General features: G+C 36.8%; 2 protein-coding genes across 3 annotated transcripts in view; both read right to left on the bottom strand.

Annotated features, from left to right (window-relative positions):
• LOC134749367 (hillarin) overlaps window positions 1-4,246 on the bottom strand; it is an 80,209-nt gene extending 75,963 nt beyond the window's left edge. The window contains exon 1 of the mRNA XM_063684287.1: window positions 4,096-4,246. The gene's annotated coding sequence lies outside the window, so the exon portion shown is untranslated. The remainder of the gene's footprint in view (window positions 1-4,095) is intronic.
• The window catches only part of LOC134749434 (putative phosphatidate phosphatase), a 136,881-nt gene extending 112,076 nt beyond the window's left edge, over window positions 1-24,805 (bottom strand). The window contains exons 1-6 of one of the 2 annotated variants that reach the window (XM_063684365.1): window positions 24,656-24,805; window positions 20,857-21,008; window positions 19,430-19,621; window positions 18,432-18,596; window positions 16,871-17,047; window positions 9,655-11,173 (exon numbers count right to left, since the gene is read on the bottom strand). In XM_063684365.1, the coding sequence (XP_063540435.1) occupies window positions 11,081-11,173; window positions 16,871-17,047; window positions 18,432-18,596; window positions 19,430-19,621; window positions 20,857-21,008; window positions 24,656-24,725 (849 nt within the window). In that variant the 5' untranslated portion in view covers window positions 24,726-24,805 and the 3' untranslated portion in view covers window positions 9,655-11,080. Of the gene's footprint in view, window positions 1-9,654; window positions 11,174-16,870; window positions 17,048-18,431; window positions 18,597-19,429; window positions 19,622-20,856; window positions 21,009-24,655 lie in introns of those variants that run through there. The other variant, XM_063684366.1, reaches the window with a different exon arrangement.
• Between the last annotated feature and the right edge of the window lie 1,153 nt (window positions 24,806-25,958).

Genomic DNA, 25,958 nt, shown 5'->3' on the forward strand with positions numbered 1-25,958 from the left:
GTCGGATCGGACAATGTGAAAACGCTCTAAGGCGAGGTCCTTAAATCTTGAAGGTGAGCCAGCCCCTCCCTAGTTCTACACGAACAGAACAGAACAGAGACTAATAAATGATAACTAATTGTAAATTAAATATACCTATATCTACTTGTTCATTAATCATAGAAATTCATAACCTTACTTTTCTGCCACAAAGTAATCTGAAAGAATGCCATAAAATAACTTATCATAACTTATTATTATCTTATCATAACAGTTATATTAAATTATACCGTTTTTATTTCAAAAACAGCTTTATAGATGTAATATTAAATTATAATCTGTTGTAGAAGCATTCTTGGAACGCCTCAACCGGTTCCGTGCTGTATGGATGTGATGTGAATACAGACTAAAGATAACGTTATTCCTACATTTCGTGTTAAAACACTCATTGGGATTTACATTTTTGACCATTTCCGTGAGATTTGCGTATTGACTTTGTTGCTATGTGCGTCAGAAAATATGGGATAACTACCTACTGCTCTATTCCATTATGAGTTGGACAGCTTTCTTATTCTAATAAGGGCCATTCACTAACCCGGAGTTAACCGGTTAAACCTGGAGTTACCATGGTTACCGGTACAATTTGAAACCGAGTTAACGGGATAACCGGTTAACCTCGGGTTAGTGGGATCAAGTAGGATGGTGCAAGTGTGCTGAGAAACACTAAATTATAATCTGATTCTTACTATTAAGTAAATAGGGATCAGCTAACAATTGAAGACTAGACTATACTCATGTCCCGTCGGAAAGTTTTCAAAATTTCCACTTGCAAAAACTTTTCATATTTTTGTATAGAAATCTAAATTTTCCATTTCCAAAATTAAAGTTACCTTTGTGTCCTGTGAAATTGCAGCCTATTCTTCCAATGAATATTCTTAAGGATTCTCTTAACTTTACGATGTCTACAGAAAAGACACTAACGCGTTAAGCATACTATAAAATGTGTATGTCCCTAATGGGATGTGACATTTCACACGCTAGGATTATGCTAAAGACCCGGCCTTATCGCCTTCAGTAATTGAATTGAATCAGGAAATCATCTATATGCATATAGGTACGTCGTTTTACTGACAAAACTACATTTCATTCAAATAAACATGAACTTTATGATTTGATCACTTCCTTGTAAATAAAAATTAAATGTAATATTGTTTTTTTTGGATTTTATGGCCTGGTTACAAGACCTTTAAGCCAAAATGTAATATTGAAATACTCTAGTACCTCGATTCAGATATAACAACTTGGTAGGGTTTTGATTCTGTTTTGATACCACCTGGTAGATCGCTCACTTTAATTGGTTCATGCGAAATATAGTATGAATTTTCACAAATTATTTTTAGGCCTCAGCTCCTAATCCGTTAAACAAAAGCCTTTGTTTCTTTTATGGAGAGGCGCCTTAGTCGCGTGCCGAGCGCGTGCCAAAGCAACCATGTCGTTAAAAACCAACTATCGTGATAGTATTATGGTTCAAAATGTAACAGCTTATTCTGAGATAACGAGTTTGGGTAATGAAGGACGATCGGTTGCCTGTGTGGCCTCAGAATACAGAGCTGCTACATAAATTTGAACCATATCAATAGGTCGGTAAAAGTTCTTTTTAAACGAGTTTGTTCCCGTTCAGTCAGTAGCGGTAGCATTGGTAACCGCTGAACAAAAGAAACAAAAAGCTTTTGTTTAACAGATCAGGGTGTGAGGCGTAAAAATCATTTGAGAAAATTCATACCTGGTCTATAAAGTTACGTTGACGTGTGACGCGTGAGATGCGAACCAATTAACAAGACGATCGTCAAAGTAGTATCAAAACCATTTTAAACCCAAACAAAGTGTCAAATCTGAATTGGGGTCTATAAGATTAAGCATGATTCTTAAATAATTTTCAGAATATACTTTTTAATTTTTATAACGGGAAGTTTAATATGCAAAATGTAACCTTTAAGTGAAGGTTACGGAAGTCTGAGTCATTGTGATTTTAGCAAATGCCTTTTAAATCTTTCATTATATGAACTGATTTGAAGTGTCTTTTTTACATAAGTATATTTTTCCCGAAGAATTTTCATTGTGTATTGTTTTCCTATCACCGTTCAGTCAACGGCCCCTACATTGTATAAGTATAGTATATATATTTGCATTGTTTCATCAGTGCCTTGATAACTTCATTAGGTAACTGATCGTAAGTATGATACGTTTGTATGTCTATCCCAGAAAGATTTTAAATGTAGAGCGTTAAGGTAATTTAATTCATTAAATTTGATTGAAATATTATTGTAAACATTTATTGACATTTATGCAATCTCTAAAATGACATATAGTTAATAAATATTAACCATATTGTTTTCATATTATTTAAATCTATTTATAAATTAACCTGGACATTTAACATTTAATATTTAGCATCATTATTTTATTATTTTACTAATTTTCTTTACGAACTTGACATCACGTCAATAAAATATAAAATTATAAATATAGATTTTATTGAGATGCATGTAAGTACCTAGACTTAAGAAAAATTTAGTGCCCTTACAGGGTGTCATGTACCTACAATCCTCAAACTGTAACACCTAATGTATTATGAATATGACTGCAATACAATAAAGAAATAATGCAATAATTTCAAACGGTGAAACCTATTAGGTACCTACCTAATTAGCTGAATATTTAGACGGTACTTTTGCTGGTCACGTTTTTTTCTGAATGATGGAATAAAACTTTAATTGTGTCAATTTTGTTACAAAATTGTTGTGTGTTTTGTCTGCGCCACGTGGTTAAGTAATATACTCAATCTACGTAGTTGCGTTGCGGTAGTATTAAAATCCTTGTGAACATTAGCACTTGCCTGTGTCATGGCCACTTATGCCGTTCGTCTTGAGTCTTGAGAAAACACATAAACCTAGATGATACAATATCGTCGTTTCAATGAGTAACTTCATAGCGGAAATCTGAGAAAATAATACGAGCCAGCAATATAGAGCAAGTACAGTTATTTCTGTATTATTGAATAATCAGTTCCACTCATTGGGCAGGAATTTGCTGTTAACTGGAAAAGTTTTCTTAGATATATTATAGGTATAAGCGTGGTTGTATAGCTATTTAAATTATCCTGAATATACAAAACTGATTTATTTTACTCGAAATTATACCTAGTATAAATTTTCATAAATCTTATTAATAAAATTATCAAAAATGTAAAACGTCAAAGGATTATACAAGCACTATACACACTGAAGTAAAGTCTAACATGGCATTTGCAATTACAAAGTGTGGCAATGTCGTCATTTGAATTACCAATTTCTATGAAAATATTGCTTAAATAATGACACGCCCTCACTTTGTTTTATTCAAGTGAAAATCGGACTACCTAAGTAACATGACATATCAATTGCTCAAAGGTTAACTGGAAGAGATCCCCGAAAGGGATAAGTTCACCATTGTACCAATGATGTGTGTTTTTCCTGTTTTATGTCTCTTTTTGTACAATAAAGTGTTTTACTACTATTACTACTTTTTTTATACTACGTCGGTGGCAAACAAGCATACGACCCGCCTGATGTTAAACAGTCTCCGTGGCCTATGGACGCCTGCAACTTTAGAGGAGTTACATGCGCGTTGCCGACCCTAACACCGCACCCTCGTTGAGCTCTGGCAACCTTACTCACCGGCAGGAACGCAACACTATGAGTAGGGTCTAGTGTTATTTGGCTGCGATTTTCTGTAAGGTGGAGGTTCTTCCCCAGTTGGGCTCTGCTCTAGATCTGGAATGACATCCGCTGTGCTGTGCCCTACCACACAAAGCGAGATGACATTCACAGTGCCCATACCTCTCTTTTGGACGTGGAGGGTCCAACTACATATCAATTTGACAAAACGTCAACCAGTTACTTATGCGTAAGCCGATTTTGGCTTGGTATTTAGGTACTTTAAGTCCTAGTTTCTACACATTTAAAGACATTTCAACTCATAGCATATACAGCTACGGTTTCATGTCACCATAAGAATCTAATTGCGCCCAAGAGAGCAAACAAGTTACTCTACTAGGTTCTATAGCTTAAGACATACGTTTCCAAAACTCATTGAAAAGCATCCACGTTTCCCACAGTCACAACACTACGAACAACGGTACTGGTACACGGGACGCGGTACACGGTACACATACACAGGGTACACGACGCGAGCGGCGTCCGCGGAGGCCGGGTGAGCACTGGCCGCGAATGTTTACGGTCCAAGAGAGTGCGCGCGCGCAAAGAGTGAGGAGGCTCTTGTGGGTAAAGGGGAGTGCCCGCAGAGAGGCTGCGTCTTTTCAATGAGAACGAAATAAGTTTTGTCATTTGATTGATCCCATTTAGGACATTGACGTCATATGCTACATACCAGTGTGACATTGAATGGGAAGACTAAAGCCCTCTCGGACCGCGTGGCCTTGGTCTGTACGGACCGTGTAGACAGTTATTTCCAACAAAATTTCATACAAACATTACCAAGGTCAGACCAAGGTCAGACAGTCTGAAGGCTTGTCAGCGACCGTCTAGCACACGCTTAAGACAGAAAGAATATTTTTTTAGAATGTGACGCTGAATGCGGCGTATGGCGTCAATCGGAGACCTAGGTTTCAAGGGCGATAATTGAGGCAAGACCGTTGCCAACTGAGTGTGGATGTTAAATTAAAAGTAATTGACATATCATAGGCACAAATGGAAATAAAATGCAAGTTTATTTATGCAAGAATTATCTAATAACGTAATTAATAATTATGTTATAACTTAGTTACCTATGTCATTTGTAGTCAAGTCACTGTTACACAATTCCACACATGAACTTTTTATGTTGAACTACAAAATGAACTGAGAATGTGTACTTCTAGAGAATAAATCACTATACCTACCTACTCAAATAAGCAGTACGGTAGTAATATTAGACTCTTTATTGTACAAATACGAACTCATCCCTCCATCTCATCCAGTTAACCATTCAGTAGTAGTATTTATATATCTATTATTTATTTATTTACGTTCATAATTTATAAGATTAACAGAATTATATTTGGTAGGTACTAAAGGGATTTTTGAAACAGGCATTTACTATGTAATATAGAAGCAGCGCAGCATATTTATTATCTAAGTGCGTTTTTGCTATTATTTTTGTTGTAGGAGGGAGTGTGCATGTACAATGTCACATGATAATAAAATAGTAATTAATGAATGAAAGAAATAGCTATTAATTATCTACGCATTGTTTAAATACTATTAAATACATACGATAAGAATATCAATATTATCGAAACATGTCGAAACTAACCTATAAGGCTGGTCCGTGAATTGTAAACATTCCAGTTTCGAGATCCTTTCAATGAGTCAGGTTTTTTTTTTGTTTTAACTTATACACAATGTATTTACACAATTTTAAATAAAACCCGGTCAATATTTTTTAAGATTTATAATGATTTACTTTAAAAATTTGAACAACGGCCGCTAATTTACTCCGAGATAACTTTAGTTGACATCGTTGACATACTGCAAGACAGCTTAAGTACAGTGCGACATAAAATAATAGAAATTAAATGAGGGCGCCACTTTCTACGTAACTGTCTCATTTTTGACGTAAAATGCTTAAACATGGCCACAATTTACTATGAAATTTATTTAGTTCCATATTATTTAATATCTACTATTTTATGCCGACTATACTTGTGACGTTTCACATAGTGTTGCTATTGCGCGTCTAAGTTATCTTGTGATTACAGCAATATAGTCTGTATAGGTGGCCAGGCATCTCAGTTCAAATATAACGTATTTATTACAGTGGGACCAAGCTAACTTTGCATGGCATTTGCAATGGCAAAGTTTGAAAAAGTCATCATTGATTTCAAACTTATATGAACACATTTTTATAAATCAGTCCCTCACTTTGTTCTATTCAAATTGGTGCGAAGTTAACTTAGACGGACTCTTAGTTAGATAAGTACTGTTAACTTGCGTTAACAGCGCCATCTATGGGACACGCTGGTTTCCCTCCGACTCCTGACTCCTTCGATCTCCGCCAACGTGCCAACACAGTCTCCATGGTGCCAACAAGTACTTTTACTTACAATGACATGTTTATGAATGAAACGTGTCACATCTACAAAGTCCCGATTTGTTACTCTATGGCCGGTCGACAGACGCCGCGCGGCCACTCCGCGCGTCCAAGCGGCTTGGAGAAAGTATTATATCTCTCAATACCCAAATACAACCTTAAAACTCACGCTATAAGGGTGGAAATTAAGTGGAAGAGGATCTGATATATGCTGTTTGGTTAAGTGCTTGTAATCGATTTCGGATTTTGTGTGTTTTTGGGGTTTGCTGTGAATGGTGTGGTAAAGTTTGTATGTGTTGTTTGATTAGGATACAATTTCATGGATGATACGTATTGTAAATATTTTTATATTGTAAACGAGACGCGACAAACTTGTTGTATAATACAACTGTATAGGGGTCTCTCTCTCTCTCTCTCTAATTCTACATACCAGTACAAGCGACTGTTCGCGGATCTTAATTTACAACACAACAAAGCAACATTTATTGCTTTACAGTACATATGGTGCTACTTTCTCGCACTAGTGCGTAAAAGCGCACTTTTCGTGCACATGTCAAAAGTTTAAAGGGCCATATGTACTGTAAAACGTTGTACAATACACGTGCGAATAGGTAATTCGCAACTCGTGTCGATTTAAAACACTCCCTGCGGTTGTGTTTATCGTCACTCGTTTCGAATTTCCTCTTTTCCGCACTTGTATCGTAAATAACTATTTCCGCGTATCAAATAAAGGCAAAGAATACCTTGATACTTTTCTGTTTTGCCCTATAATTGACTGGTAGAGAATGCCTATAGTGGCATTAAGTCCGCCTGTTGTACTCTTTTTATGTGTAATAAAGTTTAGAATTAATAACTGCTATGATGGCATTTCAGATATTTAGTTTCGATTTGTTTTTTTGTCAGGAATATCAGGAATGCTAAATATTATCACATGTTTGCCAAGTTTAAAAAACGTTAATATATTTCATTTTATACCACCAACCACAGAAATAAATATACCATAGAAGACGCAAATGCATCTACTTCACGTGTCCGAACCCTGACTAAGCGTCGAGGTTGACCGTCGCGCTTTACAGTCCACGCCGCCCGTTGTTGCAGCCGGACGTCCGTGAAAACTTAAAAAAATGCTTCGTTGCATGATAATTAACTGCAAAAGCCCAAAAATTGCGAGCACCCAAAGGCAAGAACATATTTCCTATCACAGATAAGTAATTTTAAAATTATAATATTATGCGTAAATTTTGTATGAAAAAGTCGGCACGCTTGGTTTCAATACAAATCGTGGTATTTGCACCATCTAGCGTATATATTAAATCTGTGCCACCAACTAATGTATAGAAAAAAGCCGGCTAAGTGCGAGTCGGACTCGCGTTCCAAGGGTTCCGTACATAACGCACAATTAAAACAATGTATTTTTTATGTGTAACGTGAGTGAACCTTTAGGTGGGCCAGGCAGGACAGATTCGTATTAAGGCAGTTGGGTTTTAGGCCAGAATCTAAGTAAGTACGACTCTGTTGAGTTCTGATTTGCTATAGGTATGTTTCTGAATAAAGCAGTATCGATATACGACTTATGATATGGAAGTCACTTTCTCTTTAAACCAATTTCTGAGTAGGACAGATTCGAATAAAGGGGTCCCGTGACATGACAGTACTACGTCAGATTGGTAACGAGTTGGATTAGGACTAATGCAGTTTCTTATCTCATCCGATTAGCAACGATTCGATTAAGAAATTGAACAGAATATTTTAATGATGAATAACGTCACACTAAATCAATAGGTAGGTAGGTTAGGTTCGTTAGGTTGCTTTAGATGCCCGAAGGGCAAACCGCCGAGAAATAGGAGCCCCGCATAGCGGGGCTACGTCGACTCAGGGTAAGAAGGAAATATTCAATGGACAAGTATCTATTTTGGCATAATGGTATGTATTTTGTGGATATTTTTTTAATTTTTTTTTTATAACAGAATCCGATCAACATCGAATCGGTCGTACTCGGAATTACACATACCAAGATTCTAATATGTAATTTTCTGTCCTACTCAGAATTCGGCATAATGAGAATCTGAAGTGCTAGGAATTAGAGATTTTAATAACCTAACATTTTAGGAACATGGATAACTTAGAAAATGCCCTATTCATAATGAAACCTATTTAGAATCCGAATTAAATAGAAACTGGCAACCTTAGAGTCGTACTTACTCAGATTAAGGCCTAAACCTCAACTGATTTAATACGAATCTGTCCTGGCCCGCCTAAAGGCTGTGCAATACATTGACTTGATTGATGTTTCCATAATAAGTTTTTGAACACTCCGTATAAAAGACATCAACGCGATTTTTGTCAACAGCTGATATTAACAAATATATTTTTATTATCTTATCTTATATAATATATTAAAAATAAAATGTGAACAATTTTAATAAAGAAATGTAAATACCTAGTTTGGTAACTAAACTAACTAATTGACAGAGCAATTGTAGCATTCGCATCATTTTGGTTCTACTCATAATACATCACAGCCTTTTAGGCCTTACTGCGCGTCTAAATCTGTACGTTTAGAATAGAATTTTTAATAATTTAGATAGTAACTTGTTGTTAACTAACTATGTACTAAATAGTAAATATTATAGGTATAATAAATTATCAATTTTTGTAATGTCAACTAAATATAACCCCTTGCGTTTTTATAGGAGCAATATCTACTTTATCCACGTGGTATTGAAGCAAATACCATTTAGCATAAGCATTTAGCCGGTGTAGCCAACGTGCTTTCGTTAACGCTCCGTAGCGAACGACATCTGTCACTGTCGCACTAGTGTAGAAGAGTGATAGAGAGGGATGACTACGATACGCTACGGAGCCTTAACGATTGGCACGTTGGCTACGAGCCAGTAATGTCCAAAACGACAAATTACGGCCTCTAGGGCCCTAGTCACAAACGAGGATAGGTAAATGAAGTGATCCTCGCATCTCTCATCCACATCTTTGGTGGAAATGCAGCCTTAGAGCTATAGAACATCAATACATTAACAAACAAGTTAGATAATAAAATAAGTATAATAAAACCATAAAACGGTGCCAAGATAACGACGGGTCTAATTTAAAACATATTTGCTATTTACTATCTTGCAGGCGCGTCTCTTTTACGGCAGTACTAGGTGTACAGTCAAGGGCATAAATATATATACATTCCCAAAGGGTCAAAAATATGTGTACGCTCTTACACCTTAGACAATAAAGTCGTGTTCACATATTTTTGAGCCATTTGTCTGGATCGATATTTTTGTCTTTGACTGTACATGTATGGGACAAGTACGAGTAAAATGCACGATATCTGAATCACTTAGAGTACGTATGCGTTCGAATGGGCCTGTATGTTGATTTTTGTATGTCCCATAACATGTATTAACCAGGTACTTATAGGTATATACTCAGGTATTTGAGAACAAAAGATGAATTGTATGATCTATTGAAACAAAAAATTATGTTGATTATTATTTTATTATTGTGTATCGATTCATTGATTTACTTATAAAATACAATTTAACTATAACACATAGACCTTATTTATATTTAATGAGATTATAATACAAAATAGAAGTCAGATAAAAACTGACTAAATTAAATATTTGATATAATTAAATTTATATATTTTGGATAGTACAGGTATTTTAACCAATAAATTTAAATACTTAACAAATTTACTACTTATAGTCATACTGATTAAATACTACATTATTATTTACAACGACGGGACTTAATCGCGTAAAATAAGTTTTAAATTTACCTCCGACGTTTCGAGGACGGCGTTGTCCCCGTGGTCTCGGAGAATAAATCAGTGTGATTAAATACTAGTTTTCGTATACATTTTTAATAGAAAATATCTGATGGCATTAAATTAAAATTGAAAAGTAAAATGCTTTCAAATATGAATAGTACGTGCGTTGTTTTTTTTAAATTAGCTAAATATCACGCTGTAGTTTATCATAGGTATCATATTGTATAATAATTGATTTTAATATTTACATTATAGCCAAGAACACATATGCAATTATCAGAAATAAGCAAGCTAAGCAAAAATTTTTACACATTGATCGGGAGTATCGGGAGTATAATATTTGTAACTATTAACAGGTAATAGAATAATATACTCTTCTTTATTGAACACGGGTTAAACGAGGAAGACAGTGATAAGAACAACATATTCCTCATTTGTGTAATATTGTCATAGATAAAGTAAGTTCATATCACAGATAACTTTATTAAAATTAATTATTACTTTACATTATTACATCTACCTAGAGCTTAATCTACCTACTAGCAAAGAAAAAGGTTAGAAGATATACATGTATCTTTGCTACTAGGAAGAACTCCGTAATTTTTTTATCGGACACTTAATGAGGTATCATGACGAAATAATCTCAACTAGCACGAATGTTACTAATTATTTACTTCATAAGTTTTCCGCATAGTGCCTGAATAAAAAGGATGACCCACGTTAGAACGGACCGGGTCCAGGCCGAGGTGTCCAACACTTCATTTTCTATAGAAAATATCACGTGATCATCGGTCACCTGTTATACAAAACGAAGTGTCCGTTGACTCGGCCCGGGCCCGGAAATCGTCAACATATAATTTTATATTCTTAATTTTATCTTTTATATCGATTTCACGTATATAAACGACGTCAATGTAATCTTATCCTCTTGGTTGCAGCAAAAATCTTAATTACAGCGACTTTTTGTACTAAGACTAGTTATTTCAGGCAGTGGCGTAGCGTAAATAACCGTGGGCGGAACCACATATGCGATCCCTTTTCAATGTATTTCTAAGGTAACAAAAAGGTTGGCTCTGCGAGGAGTGCGAGGCCCCCCTAAGTGCGAGGCCGTGGGCGAGGGCCCCATTCGCCCACGCATATCTACGCCACTGCTTTCAGAGTATTCTACGCCGCGTAGTAGACTCACGCTTACTACGCGTGAGTCGGTCCGATGACGTACACGTCGTTTTGAGGCACGATGATGTGGTTCTTCTTCTTCTGGACCAGGTCTATGCCACAGTACACCTAAAATTATTAAAAAAACATAAGTAAGACTTTTGGGTTCACAAACAATGTAAGTAGGTATACTATTTTTTACGTAGCTTGGGTACGGTGACAACTGTCATTTATTACAATTTATAACTTTTAAATTAAAATGCTAAATTTTATTGAGATGACAGCTGTCCCCGTACCCCAGCTATTTGAAAATATTGGAGTACTAACAGACCGCTTTTACCGCTACAGGCGGTCCTTACATTAAAAGTAATTAAATATAAAAATAAGTAAAGTAAGTAAGTAAGTAAGTAAATATTCTTTATTGCACCAAAATTATACATTTTACATACATGTAAAACTACAAAGAAATATTTAAAGAAAAAATAGAACCAGGTAACAACAGGCGGTCTTATCGCTAAAAAGCGATCTCTTCCAGACAACCTTTGGGTAGCAGGAAATGTAGAACTCATACAAAAGTCAACAGGTAGTGCAAAGAGCTTAAATATGGAGACTATTAAACACAAACACACATACTACAATTACTACTTATACATATAAGTATTAAAACGAAACCTAACACACAAATAAATATACAATACAATATATATATATATATATAATATATATTTATACAAGCATATATACAATATATAAAATGGCAACTTAAGGCAGAGATAGAAAGTATAGTTTTAGCTGATTTTTGAATATGGGGAGAGATTTAGCTAATCTTAATTCTACTGGTAAAGCATTCCACAGCCGAACAGCCCGGAAGGTAAAAGAGCTATTATAAAATTTAGAAGTAGATGAGGGAGAAGCAAGAATATGAGTCTGAGAACATCTGATAGAAGAGAGATACTTGAAACGCTCTTTGAGATAAGGTGGTGTAGCGGGGTTAAAGAGAATGCCATAGAGAAGGGCGAGAACATGAGAGTCACGGCGAAGACGAATAGGAAGCCACTTGAGCTGAGAACGGAACTGTGACACATGGTCAAATTTGCGCAGACCAAATATAAACCTTATACCGAGATTCTGGAGGCGCTCGAGCTTATTCAGCTGGTCCTCCGTAAGGTCCAGATAGCAAATGTCGGCATAATCTAATATGGGCAATAAGAGGGATTGAGCTAGCGCAATCTTAGTGGCGTAAGGCAAGAAATTACGGAGTCTGCGGAGTGATGCAGTTGCAGCAAACATTTTCCTGCTAACCTCATTCACCTGAGGTACCCAAGAGAGACTCTGGTCCATCATGACACCGAGATTCTTTACCTGGAGAGAGTAGGGAATCTGAATACCGTCAAACACAATGGCAGGTAGAGAACCTAAATCAATCCGGGCAGTGAGCTTTGAGCTACCTATGACTATAACCTGAGTTTTAGTAGGGTTAACCTTGAGACCGTAACGTTTACTCCAATTTAAAATACTCTCCAAGTCAGTGTTCATGGCGCAGATAGTCTGTGATAGATCGGTAACAGAGCCCTGAGAGTAGATTTGAAGGTCGTCAGCGTAAAGGTGGTAGGAGGACAAAATATTGGAAGTGATAGAGTTTATGAAGATAGAAAAAAGAAGAGGAGACAACACGCCGCCCTGTGGGACACCAGCAAGCGTGTTGCACCACGAAGATCGATAGGAATCCGCCTTTATACGCTGCCGACGCCCTACTAAGTAACTGTGAAACCAGTCAACTACCGCAGGAGATACATTAAGTGAACGCAATATGCCTAACAAGATGTCGAAGTCAACCGTGTTGAAAGCATTACTGAAATCCAGAAGCGATAATACCGTGATCTTACGATTATCCATACCGGCCCGGATATCGTCAGTAATTTTTACAAGAGCAGTAGTTGTGCTGTGGCCTGTACGGAATCCGGATTGGTATGGGTTCATGAGCGCGTGTCTGTTCAAAAAAGAAGTAAGTTGCTGATGTACTAGACGCTCTAGAACTTTAGAGAGGAAAGGAAGAATGGAAATAGGACGGTAGTCTGAGAAGGCGGAGGGACTGGATTTTTTAGGCAAAGGAATGACGTCGGCATCTTTCCAAAGCGACGGGAAAACATTAGAAGAAATGGAGCTATTGAGGATACAGGTGATAATAGGAGCTATGAGGTCAATGAGGGGAAGGATCATGTTTCGGCTCAGATTATCGACTCCAACGGCATTAGACGAGATGGCTATTACGTTCTTCTTAACGTCACTGTCAGTAAATTGAGCAAGAGAGAAAGGGGGATAGTCAGGAGTTGGGATATTTGAAAGAAAGTTAAGGGTGTCCAACTTAACTGACCCAGAAAAAGTGGCAGAAGAAGAAAAATGCAGGTTAAGCTGGTCGAGGTCAACGCTATCACTGATTGAGTTTTGAGGTTGCTTCCCAACTCCAAGTGACTTTAAGAACTTCCAAACTTTGGCGGGGTTCCCATTTTCTACGGAATTGTGAATGTGTCGCCTCTGAGCATCTCGGCACATTGTACTGCAACGATTCCGTAAAGCATGGTACTTAGCCTTATTTTTGTCTGTAGGGTATCCCCTGAATCTAGATTTAGCCAAATTCTTTTTTGCTATTAGTAACCTAATGTAAATAATAATGTAAATAAGTATTACGTGACATAAATAATTTATAAAATAGTAATTTTTAATATTGTCTTCGGTTACCGCGATAGTTACTCATGAAATAAAACTATGAAAACGGATTATATCGCGTATATTGAATTTATAATACATCCCGACGTTTCGAACTCTTTACAGCGTTCGTGGTCAACGGGTGACTGAGGAAAAATTACAAAGTGCAAAAATACCCACATACTAAAATAATGAACAATCATAGACTACAAACTTTAAGGCTGGTTGTACATGCAAAATCGGTTCATAAGGCTAGTTATACACTACAATTATTTTCAAGTAAAGATATATATACGCGATAAAAAAAAAAAAAGTAATATAGTATATAATAGTAATTTTTATCAAAATCTATAATGCATGTCTATTTAATTGGAATAAGTAAAAATTTACATATAATAAACTATTAGTATTAAACATCTGTAATAGGTAATGTAAGGAATGAAATAAAGCTCTTTTTACTTTTACTAACAGACCAAATGATATTTCACGATTTTTTTCTCATATTCTTTTTCTACGGCTATGGCAACAAATGCATACGATAAAAAACCGGCCAAGTGCGAGTCGGGCTCGCGCACGAAGGGTTCCGTACCATTACGCAAAAAAACTGCAAAAAAATCACGTTTGTTGTATGGGAGCCCCACGTAAATTTTGCCAAACTGCAACATTTCCTTTCGGAACCATATTGGGAACGCTCAATTTGGAATTGTCAAAATTGACATATCACTACATAGTATAAAACCAAGTCGCTTCCTGCTGTCTGTCTGTCCCTATGTATGCATAGATCTTTAAAACTACGCAACGGATTTTGATGCGGTTTTCTTTAATAGATATATAGAGTGATTCGAGAGGAAGGTTCATACGTATCACACATACACAATACATCAGCATTGCACCCGTGCGAAGCCGGGGCGGGTCGCTAGTGTATAATATGAGCAACGCCGACTAAGGACGAATGATACGTTAAATTCTGAACCTTCTTTAAGAACCTCTACAACGACCGCTCCTAAAGTAATTTATTTGACCTATTTTTCTTTAGAGAGCCTATTTTGCGGTTCACGAGGGACTATTTATAGTGTGCGGTTATTCACAAAAGGAGTGTATACAGATGTTTAAAGTAACTCCCCCTGTAGTTACAGGCGTCCGTAGGCTACGGTGACATTACTATCAGGAGGGTTGTATGCATAAAAAAAGAAATTTAAGAATTTATAGAACATGGCTGAACACCCACAAAGTCGCACGTGTTGTTGTTTACATGTGCGTGTTATTTCGGTACAAGCCACTCATTGATCTCGTATTTTTAATTATACTTTTATCTTCAAAGATAACCCTAAGAACTCAACTGTGTAATCATGTTAGTGTGGAAAGTCATACCAGTGATAAATAATTATGCCACAGTTCATTGACTCTTCATTCACTTGACCAAATAAATTAATAACAAACACAAACGTTTTATGTAGGTCACCATACCACGTTCAGCCAATTTGTAAGGGCTCAGGCCTCAATGTTCTGTATAACGCTTTGACTTTTGCTCAACACCCTGACTGTAACTTGTCTTCTAGGAATCATCTAACCTTATACAACATACCTCAAAACCGGCATTATGGATGTGTAGTTAACTAAAACAGTCAAAGCGTCAACCAGTTTATATGGGGCTGCAACCTCATTGAATTATGCTACGCCAACTGTTTTTAATATCTACTTGTGATTGACAAGATGTTTACTCTTCAGGTTATACTATACTATAATTAGTAACTTTTTAATTATTTTATGAAACGACGACTTAATTAATTCGGTTATTGTTATTTGCTGATTGTTATTCCACGGTTGATATATTTTGATAGTAATTAGTAGCTACCTATTTGTATATTTTGTCTGGTAGTTGTTTGTTTGCATGCTTTATAACAAATATTTACTTATTTTTACACTTACTACTACTATCTTCAATAAAAATAAAAACGAAACCAGGGGAGGCAGACTAAACTCGTACCTACTCGTGTAAAGTATAGATTAGATTAGATATATTTATTTCTTAAAGAAAAAGGCGCAGTATTTTACAAAAAGGGATAAAACAAAAGCTTTCACTAAAAGATCGTCAACTTAAGATTAGAACAGAAATCAAATAATACTATAAAATTAATAAATAAAACAAATGTCACAAAAAAAGAGATGTCAATGTATACATAGCTACGGCCAACCTAGGTATTGTCAAATGTCAAGAACGAAAAACAACAAAAAACAAAATATTCACAGAAAATACTAAGTTATAAAATAACTTCATCAGAGTTTATATCAATAATATAATAAAAATATATTAAATGTCAACGATCTTAATAGCTAGAATATTAATGGCAATGTCAAATCATATCAAATTAAATTAAATGTCACAATAATAAAATAGGTATAAAAGCAATGTCATACGCTGGACATAGTAGTCATTCCTACTAACTAAGCCTACGGTGGTAAGGTGTGCAGTTAAACACAAGGGTAGAGGCAGATAAATAGGTCACTTAGTATGGCCGTTGGGCGTTGGCCATGACATCATAATATCATGATGAAGATACAGTGTAAAAACTCAACTACTTAATGCCATAATTGACTGTAAGTAAGACCTTGTGCTCGTTACCTCAAGTGGTGTTTGCAATCATTGGACTATAAGCATCGCTGGAGCATATCAGCGATCAAGAACATCGAATAAATAGGTCATAAAGGTGTAATACAGACTATGACCGAAATAATTATTTCCGTCCTATGACCGTTATAAGCTATGGCTATGGAGGTGCAAGCGCGTACTGCTTGCCCTTAGAGTTGGTCAAAGACGCCTAGTCTTATTAAGATGACATATAGTCGAGAAATTGGGACGGGTTCCGCCGTGGCGGGGTGGCCTAGGAGTTCAAGGCGTTAGCTTAGCCCGGATTGTTAAACACGCCGGTTCGAATCCGGCCTTCACCACTGGAGGGCTTCGTCACTTTTATTTAATATATGACATCTATTTTGGTTTATGGCTCTTAAGTTAAACTTCAGTGTCGTAATTTGAGACGTGAGAAAGCGTAGTGAACCAAGAGATCATGAGAGCGGTTTGAAGAGAGTATGGAAACTTATAGTAAATGTTATATCACTCACCACGAGAATAGCAAAGACAACGCCCAAGCTATAGCCAGCCAGTACGTCGCTCCAATGATGCTTGTAGTCCGACACTCGAGAGAGCGCGGTGAACCAAGAGATCATGAGGGCGGAGAATTGAAGAGAGTGGCGGAGCACGCGGGTCCCTCGCCAGGTCATGCGCCGCTCGAGGTACAGCTAAAAACAATAATATAACATGTTATATGATTTCAGGGTTATTTCTGGGCATGTACCCCAGGGATTATCACATCCTTGGGGATGTATCACAGGATGTAGAAACCGGAATTTAATAGGAACCTAGTCAAGTTGTCCACTGCTTCGCAAAGGTTTAATATCGTGCTCGGGTAGAAATATTTAATAATCTACTAATTTTGGTATAGTCAGAATGCAACCAGAAAACCGCTAAAATAAGGAGGAAAAAAAACCCGGAGCAAAAAGTACATATATTAGAATCACTCACGTGTTTTTAGTCACTCGCGCGACATGTTACCTAGTTTAAATTCGATGAGTCTTTATATTCCTCAATTAGGTACCAATGTTTCATATTTTCTTTTATCTTACAGTCAAGGGCATAAATATATATACATTACCAAAGTTTTAAAAATATGTGTACGCTCTTACACCTAATTAATATATTATGTGATATTCTTACACCTTAGATAATAAAGTCGTGTTTACATATTTTTGAACCATTTGTCTGGATCGATATTTTTGTCTTCGACTGTACAAGTAAATCACGTGTGCATTTCTAGTAACCAAACCAAGGTGATTGCTGATTATATGTAATCATGAGTTTTTATAATAGCGGACATTCATTTATTTACGAGTATCGCTTAGTCATACCATCATACCAAGTAGGTAGATAGGTACCAAACTTTTGTGTACAATAAAATTGCAGACCGAAAAAAAGCGACAAAGAATTCAGCACGGTCATTCAGTCCTTAATTATGCTAAGTACAGCTCCGTGACTGCAAGATAGATTTATACTTTTGTCTTTTGTTTGAAAATTCAAAGCCAAAATGCATGTGTACGTGTGAAGTCAAAGATTTTAATTTTAGACCCATCTCGTACCTTGTCAAAACACAATCAATATGAGTCGCTAGAGACCTGATGCATACTATTGTCACTGTGACAAAGTCCAAAATGGGTAATAAATTAAATTATTTGTAAAATAACGATGGACAATTTAGTTACGGTTTTGAAGCACCTTCGATTTTTGATTGAAGTTTCGAAGGGTATCTTTTAGGAACAGCTCTGTTCGATGGATACCTCGCGACTAAAATGCGATAAAAAGTATAAATGAAGGACGAGTGTCCGCTGAGGAAAGACTTGCGTATGTCCTCGATAAGCTAGACTATTCAGAGTTGGTAAGCTATACTCACAGCTATAAAGGTTTTTAAGGTTATGATTCTTAGGAGCACCCGTCAGCAGACCATTAAACAAAGCGCGAGAAGATGTTGCAACGATCTACTCAAGACGGCAAAGAACTGCCACTCCTGACCTGAACAGCTTTACAAAGCCATCGAGTAAAATCCTTATGAAAGATATTAATGGTCCTTACAGCCAAGAATACCATGCTGTAGGCCGCGATGGAGGAGTGTCCGCTGAGGAACGACTTGCGCATGTCCTCGATCTGGCTGCTGTTGCTGGTGCAGTAGTATTCCGAGGGCAGGACGTAGCGACCGCGCCATTCTGGTAAACTGCAGTCGATTGATGGCCGGCATAGCTGGAAATAAGATAATACCTATTGATTGTCTAAACTTGCCGGCTCATTGTTTGCTTAGTTTATAGTGATAGGCATGGATATTATAACTACAGAAAAGTGTAAACATTGCCTCCATACAACTGGCTATTAGCCCGAAAGCTTTAAAATAATGAAAGAATGACGAGTAAGCTGACTGAGGGAGGTGCGGGCGGGGGCGTTTGCAACAGACGCCCTTACTCATCATGCCTTTATTTTGTCAAGCTTTCGGGCTAATAACTAGGAGTGAGCACTCTAATCTAACTTGTTTCTCTATGCCTATTGCCTAGATTTACGAAATCGACTTATAATCTAATCTTAGGTGAGCTCAAGGTCCGGTCAAGTCAAGCAGGGAAGTATGCTTGTTATTTGTTGATGAATAATTAAGTTAGCTTTATTATATATCTATTCCTTAATAGATTCTAACATTAACATGCTGTCAACATGTAGGTTAAACGTGACCAAAGATTGTACTTAAAAGATGTTATGCCTCAAGTCATACAGAACTATTTTGTTTTATGTATGTTTTATGAAAACGGTCTTCTAAAGCTAACTTTCGTCTAAAGCTACTTATACTTACATTAACTAAAGAAGTGAGGCCTGAGTCTCCCGCGATGACATGCTTGGCGATCTTTGTGGCTAATTAAAGAAAATTGAATTGAACAACGCGCCGAGGCCGGAGGCCTCCACTGTGCAGTACAGTACAGCCCACGAATCCAGGTGGGGAGCGGGGATGCTCAAATTTTCGTCCTTTTGAGCACTATGGCAGATGTTGCGACGCGCTCCTCCGCTTTGCGTGAAATTAAAGAGCTACTTACATCAAAGAAGTGAGGCCTGAGTCTCCCAATGACTTGCTTGGCGATCTCTGTGGCTAACTCAACGAACAACGCGCCGAGGCCAAAGGCCACCACTGTGCAGTACAGCCCACGAATCCAGGTCGGAATGCTCAAGCCGAATACTTTTGTGTCACTAGGTTCCTTGCGCAGGATTATCCATTCACAGACCAATACCTGTGGGGAGATAATGTAGAATATAAGTGTTTATTCAGGTTTCTAGACAAAAGCCAGACGATGAAGGGGATGAAGGGGAAGGGGATGGAGTTGCAGGCGTACATAGGCTACGGAGGCTGATTAACATCTGGCGGGCCGTATGCTTGTTTGCCACCGACGTAGTATTAAAAAAAAAGAAGGAGCTATACAAGACACGTAAAAGATATGTAGATATATTTAAAGTAGGCACGCTGAACACATTGAATTTCGTACATTGAACCGCTTGTTATCTTTATATTTCTGTCCCGCTTGCATAGTGTCATTGACCGCCTTCATCATGGGCGGGACAGCGCGTGCGATAGAGATAGAAACAGTCGGGTCGATGAGATTCTTCGTTCTCAGCGTACTTACTGTGCACGGAAATCCTAGAGAAGGGCCGTGCTGGTCGGGTACAGAGAAAGGGTCATATTTATTTACAGCCTTGAAATGGATTTTAATTTTGTGTGGCGAATTGGCGATGATAATTTCTGATGCGATCAAGAGGCTTGTAGTTTTCCCAATTCCATAGAGTAACTTATACTAGAGCGGTACTGTCATAGTAAATTTTGAAACCCCAGTAAATTCACTGCCATCTGTCGACACACTTTTAAACTAAAAATAAATATTTATAAAAATACGATAAAATGTATTTAAATATGGATAAATGATTTTTTTATTTGCATTAATTATTTTTATATGATTTTGACCCATGTTCTTTCACTGGTATGCGTTAAAATTATAAATAACAAACGAAACAGTCAACGCCCTCTATACGAGTGTAGCCCAAAACTAGTGGCGCCATCTGATCGAGAATCAAATTTTCGTGATTTTCGAGGCACGTTTTTTCCTTAGACTGTATCCATCTATTACGGAGTTATATCTATCTTTGCCAATTCTGAAGTGTAGAGAGTAGTTAAGAAATAATTCCATAGCCTATCTTGTGTATTAGGTACCTCCGTAGTTGATCAATCTGGAACCTAAGTATTATATTCTCATTTTTGTGGTTAAAACTTCGGATATTTAAAAACTGTGCCTTTGAAATTTTATTCACCACACTGCGTAGTGATTTTATAGATCATACTAAACAACTTTTATTATGGGCCCAAAGCCGAAATCGTCAAAAAAAACCCGCTAAGTGCGAGTCAGACTCGCGGAGTATGGCTGGTGAATAAAATTTCAACCTGTAGAAAGTTCATGCCGCAACAAGGTTTACTTACAACTAGAAAGGGCAGCCCCAGTCCAAATGACCTCAGCATGGGCGTGGTGACTGTGTTCTCGTGGTAGGGGTACTTGAGGGACTCGTCGTCGCAGAAGAACCCTCGGTGGAACGGCTCCCACAGCAACTTCATCGCGAATAGGCATACGGTCACTGAAAATTAATCAATAAGATAGTAGAATTAATCAATAAGGTAGTAGAATTAATCAATAAGGTAGTAGAATTAATCAATAAGGTAGTAGAATTTATGTGACGACTTTCAAGTAGGTGGGTCAAGCCCATTTTAGAAAAAGGTCACTTCTGTGGACGACGTTATAAAACTGAAAATAAATGTCATATACTAAGAAAAAATGACCAAGGCCTCCAGTGCCCCAGGCTGGAATCGAACCAGCGCCCTCTGCTATCGTGGCAGGTGCCTGTGCCATTCGGCCACTGGGCCACAGCGGCATAGGTCGAAATTTTCCAATATATGCACTTGTTACTGAAGGCGGCGCCCCCTAGCCATCCCTAAGGTGAACAGTATGGTTCGAGCTTCTAACTGAATCATCCATGTGATTTCGAGCTAGCGAGAGAGATGAGATTCTGTAAATAATTTAATTTGTTCTAATACTTCTAACAGTATTGACGTTATAAAAGTTAACGGCTGGGACATATGATTCCCGTTTTTCTTAATTTGAGTCTCATCTCAAGTACTGAAAAAATGTATTCCGCCTATAAGTTTACCGTAAAAATTGCTTTCTTTGATTGCCTTAACTTTGCTATGTCTACAGGAAAGACGCGAACCATGCTATAAAATGTGTATGACCCAGGTATCGTTTAATAAGACGTGTTTCGTGCGTTGTGTATGGTTGTGTACGATACGAATGTCAGCATGACTGTCGTTTCTGAATATGTGACGTTTTCAATCAAAAGGTACCACATTGTCGTTTACCATAAGAACGAAAATTGCTTGTATCTTTTTACGAAAAACCTGTCAGAGCGTTCTTATGGCAAGCGACAATGTGGTACCTTTTTCTTGAAAACGACACATATATATTCACTAATGCAATGGGTGCCATATAGACACTTTTCATCTTCAAAACAAACCGGACCGACTGCTTATTGTCTGTTACATAATATGTTAAAAGATTCCTTTTACTGCGATTATTTCTCAGCAGTTTTTAAAGAGAATTATGTTTTTTTGTATTTTCAGAAAAAAATAGTTATTTGTTATACAAGGGTGCAAAGTTATATTTAACCCCGAGTGTTTCAACACACGAGAAGTAAAATACATTTGCGCCCGTGTATAACATAAAACTTTTCACCTCACTATAGCGAGGAAAATGCAACATCCACAGGCGTTAGATCATCTTCATCGCTGGAATCACTCATTTCTTTACGATATTATAACAGAAAACTCTGGAAGTTGTGTATTTTTACGCGAGTCGGTGAGAAAAGTTTTTTAGTAAAAAAATTGTTGACAATGTTGACATTTCTGACGTATGAAATGTCAACGATGCGTTTTGAAATACTCATACATCCAATGTTTTATTACTTAGATTAAAGAAAAACAATAAAACTAACTAGAAAATACACATTATCTATTATATTACACACAAAAAATACACAAAATACACAATACACATTATTATTATTTTGAAATTGCATCGACTCAACTTGTGCGTTCAGAATTATATTTAACATCATTATAAAAAACAAACGTTTCTTATGGAATTTTAAGGTTTATGACTTAAAATCATTAAATAAAGCTAAATTTGGTATTTTTCATTAGATTCTCAAACCATTTATTTAATGATAATTAATATCGAACGAATCATTGTCATAAACGATTTACGTTTTGTTATCTGTCAAGCTACTTAAACACGCTCCATCCAAGGTCAAATTACTTTCCCCACTAGTGGATAAAACGCGTTTTTCCCCGCTTGTATTGAAGGATAAAAGACAACTTTCCGAGCTAGTGAGGGGAAAAGATAATTTACCATACCTTGAGTTTATATCAGTTCTTATCATTGTAGCATTGTGAAATCAATAACAACGTGGTCATGGTTATTATAGTTTGTGAAAAGGCCATTACTTTTTAGCTTCTGCGAAATACATTGCTATCGCTTAGCAATTAAAGGAAAGGTAAACTGTACAAACACACAATTTGAAGTCATTGTTGAAGTAAATATTGAAAGCAATGAGAAAGCAAAGGAGTAATCACGCGGTTGTTTTATGCGACAAACACTGCGTTGAACGCATGCGCCAACGGAGTGTAGAAAAAAAACCGGCCAAGTGCGATTCGGACACGCGCACGAAGGGTTCCGTACCATTACGCAAAAAACGGCAAAAAATCACGTTTGTTGTATGAGAGATATCATTAGATCGGCGCGTGTAACACGACTGATTACTCATCGCCAATTAAAAATACTGTAAATCCTCGATTATACGTACAATGTCAAAAACCTGTATGTATTTGTATTGAACATTGGACGAGGTGTTTGTCAAGACTTGACCATACTATTACGTGACATGAATAGTGAATATATAGGTAAAGTTCACACAATATACAGGATGACCTTAGCCATTGGACAAACCCTGAAATCCCACGTAGGGTTACTCCTCAGGAATGCTCTAACGTTAATATTTTTTTAATAAGAGCAAAAGATAAAAAATAATAATTTTTAAACAAAAGTTATTTCCAATAATCGACAACTAAAAGAAACATACTGTATTCATCATTGGCAGTGCTTTTGACAAATTTGTTCGAAAATATGCGGCAATGATGACATTGATGACATTAAATTTGTCAAAAGTCAGAATCCTATTAATGTCAGAATTATTACCTTAGGAGCTACTAACACATACAGGCTGCTCCAAAGTAAAAAATCGTAATTTGTTAATTTCTTCGTAACCGCTACACCAGTTATGATGATACTTTGTATCCTACTGGTTCTAAATACCCTAATGCATATGTACATATTTCGGCTTTGTCCAATGGCTAAGGACACCCTGTATAAAGTAAAGTAGTGCAAAGTAGATGCAAATGTGACAGCTAAAGTAGATAGCGTGAAAGTAAAACTAGAAGTGCCAAGCTGCCAACTAGACCTTGAAAAAGGTTCAATTGTGTTCGTGTATGGACACTATAATGATGTGTCGTCCGTGCTTATAATCGTGAATTGACTGGAAATGGTTCGTTTGTAACTGTCGTTAAGTGTCGTTACATGTTAAAGTACACTACAATAGACTATTCATCGTTAGTCACAATAATACGGCTGACGACGAGCATTATATTAAGACCATTCAAGTGTCCTCGATATAGCTGTAGTTTTATTAAGAAACTCACAAAAGAAAAAATATACAAAGTTACATTTTTAGAGTAACAGCTACCTAATATTAATTTGATTCCCAGTTTCGTCATCTACAGATATTATATATGTTTTTACAGTTTAAAATTTTTACAGTAAAATACTCCAATTAAAACTAAGAAAACTTTTTATATTGAATACGTAGATCTACCTATTAGTAACTTGAAAATACGAAAGTATGTAGCTCAAATAAAACTAACAAAATCTTTAAAATATCGTACACTTCTTGAATGTACGTAAACTGAAATAAATGTTTGCATAACAGTTGACAAAATATTTAGTTTCTAATACTTACACTAAAAATTTAACTATGTGTTACCTGTTACAAACTCAGTTGTAGGACATTGAGCAAAAATTTCTTTATTACTTAAGTTCTATTATTTTTTTAATGACTCAATGAGTGAGGCTCAGTTGAGTTTTTTTCAGTAATTAATGTAATCAATAGGTACTTACATCCAGCAATGAGGAATCCATCCAGCACCACCTTCCGCAGCACACATATCGAACGCTCGTCTTTCGACATCTTCACTCGTTTCTCTTAATTAATTGTTTAGTAGTTTAGCTAATCGCAAGTCGCAGTGTCAAGTCGTAAGTTCGGTCGAGTAATGACTAATGTAGGCCCGCGCGCCGGTTTTAAAGTAAGCGCGTCTATCAGTTCGTTGCAGATAGCGAGGATACTAGATGTGGCAATTTATAGTTATGTACTATGTTTAGGATTAAAAAAAAGGTGAATTAAATCAAGCTGATCGATTTTACACCGGTTTTTAAAAAAGCTTTGGTCTTTCACGAATGTTGATTAATCATCATCATCATCATCATGTCAGCCGATAGACGTCCACTGCTGGACATAGGCCTCCCCCAAGGCTCGCCACTCCGACCGATCCTGTGCCGCTCGCATCCACTGAATTTCCGCGACCTTCACCAGGTCGTCGCTCCACCTCGTTGGAGGCCTACCGGCAGTTCGTCTTCCGGTACGCGGACGCCACTCCAGAACCTTCCGGCCCCACCGGCCATCAGTTCTGCGAGCAATGTGCCAATGAGCAATGTGTGTGTGAATGTTGATTGATTCATTTCAATTCTTGCGTTTGTCCATGAGTCATTTATTTATACTGTATTAGTAAAATTCTAGTCTAAAATGTATACAACGTAGGTCATTTATTCTCTGTATTTTAGAGAAAAAAAAAACTATAGCCAGTGTGAATCTAACCAGCAACAACTGGCTCAGAATAGTTGCTTTTCTTGTATTACATATATAAAATCTTTAAGTATAATTTTTTTTTATTGGTACATACCTACGTACGATAATCCAGTTTGACCAGAGGTTTTAAAATGGTCAATGAGCCAGGTACAATTTTCATCAATCATTTTTCGTCGGGCAAATAACAAGGACCAGCTGAGCCAGCAGGACCTTAATATAAGGGACCTGTCTGAAGAATTTTACAAGTGCAAGAGGAACTGGGTTATGAAATTCTAAGGGTATCCAGAAACCAGAAACCAGCAAAGGTTGTTTTTTTCCGATGGAATGTAAGTATATAAATAAATAATTAATGGACATTCTGACACATATATAATGACTAAGCATAACAGAGCTCAAGAAGGCTTGTGTTGTGGGTCCTCAGACAATGATACATATATTACATATATATGAAAATGAAAAATGAAAAATATATTTATTTTGCACACAAAGATGGGAATTTGCAGATGGAGTATACATGAGGTCCAGGTTGCGCGCATACAGCGGTACATTTATAACAGT

The sequence above is a fragment of the Cydia strobilella genome, chromosome 18 (assembly GCF_947568885.1).
Source record: "Cydia strobilella chromosome 18, ilCydStro3.1, whole genome shotgun sequence".
Classification (NCBI taxonomy): Eukaryota; Metazoa; Arthropoda; class Insecta; order Lepidoptera; family Tortricidae; genus Cydia; species Cydia strobilella.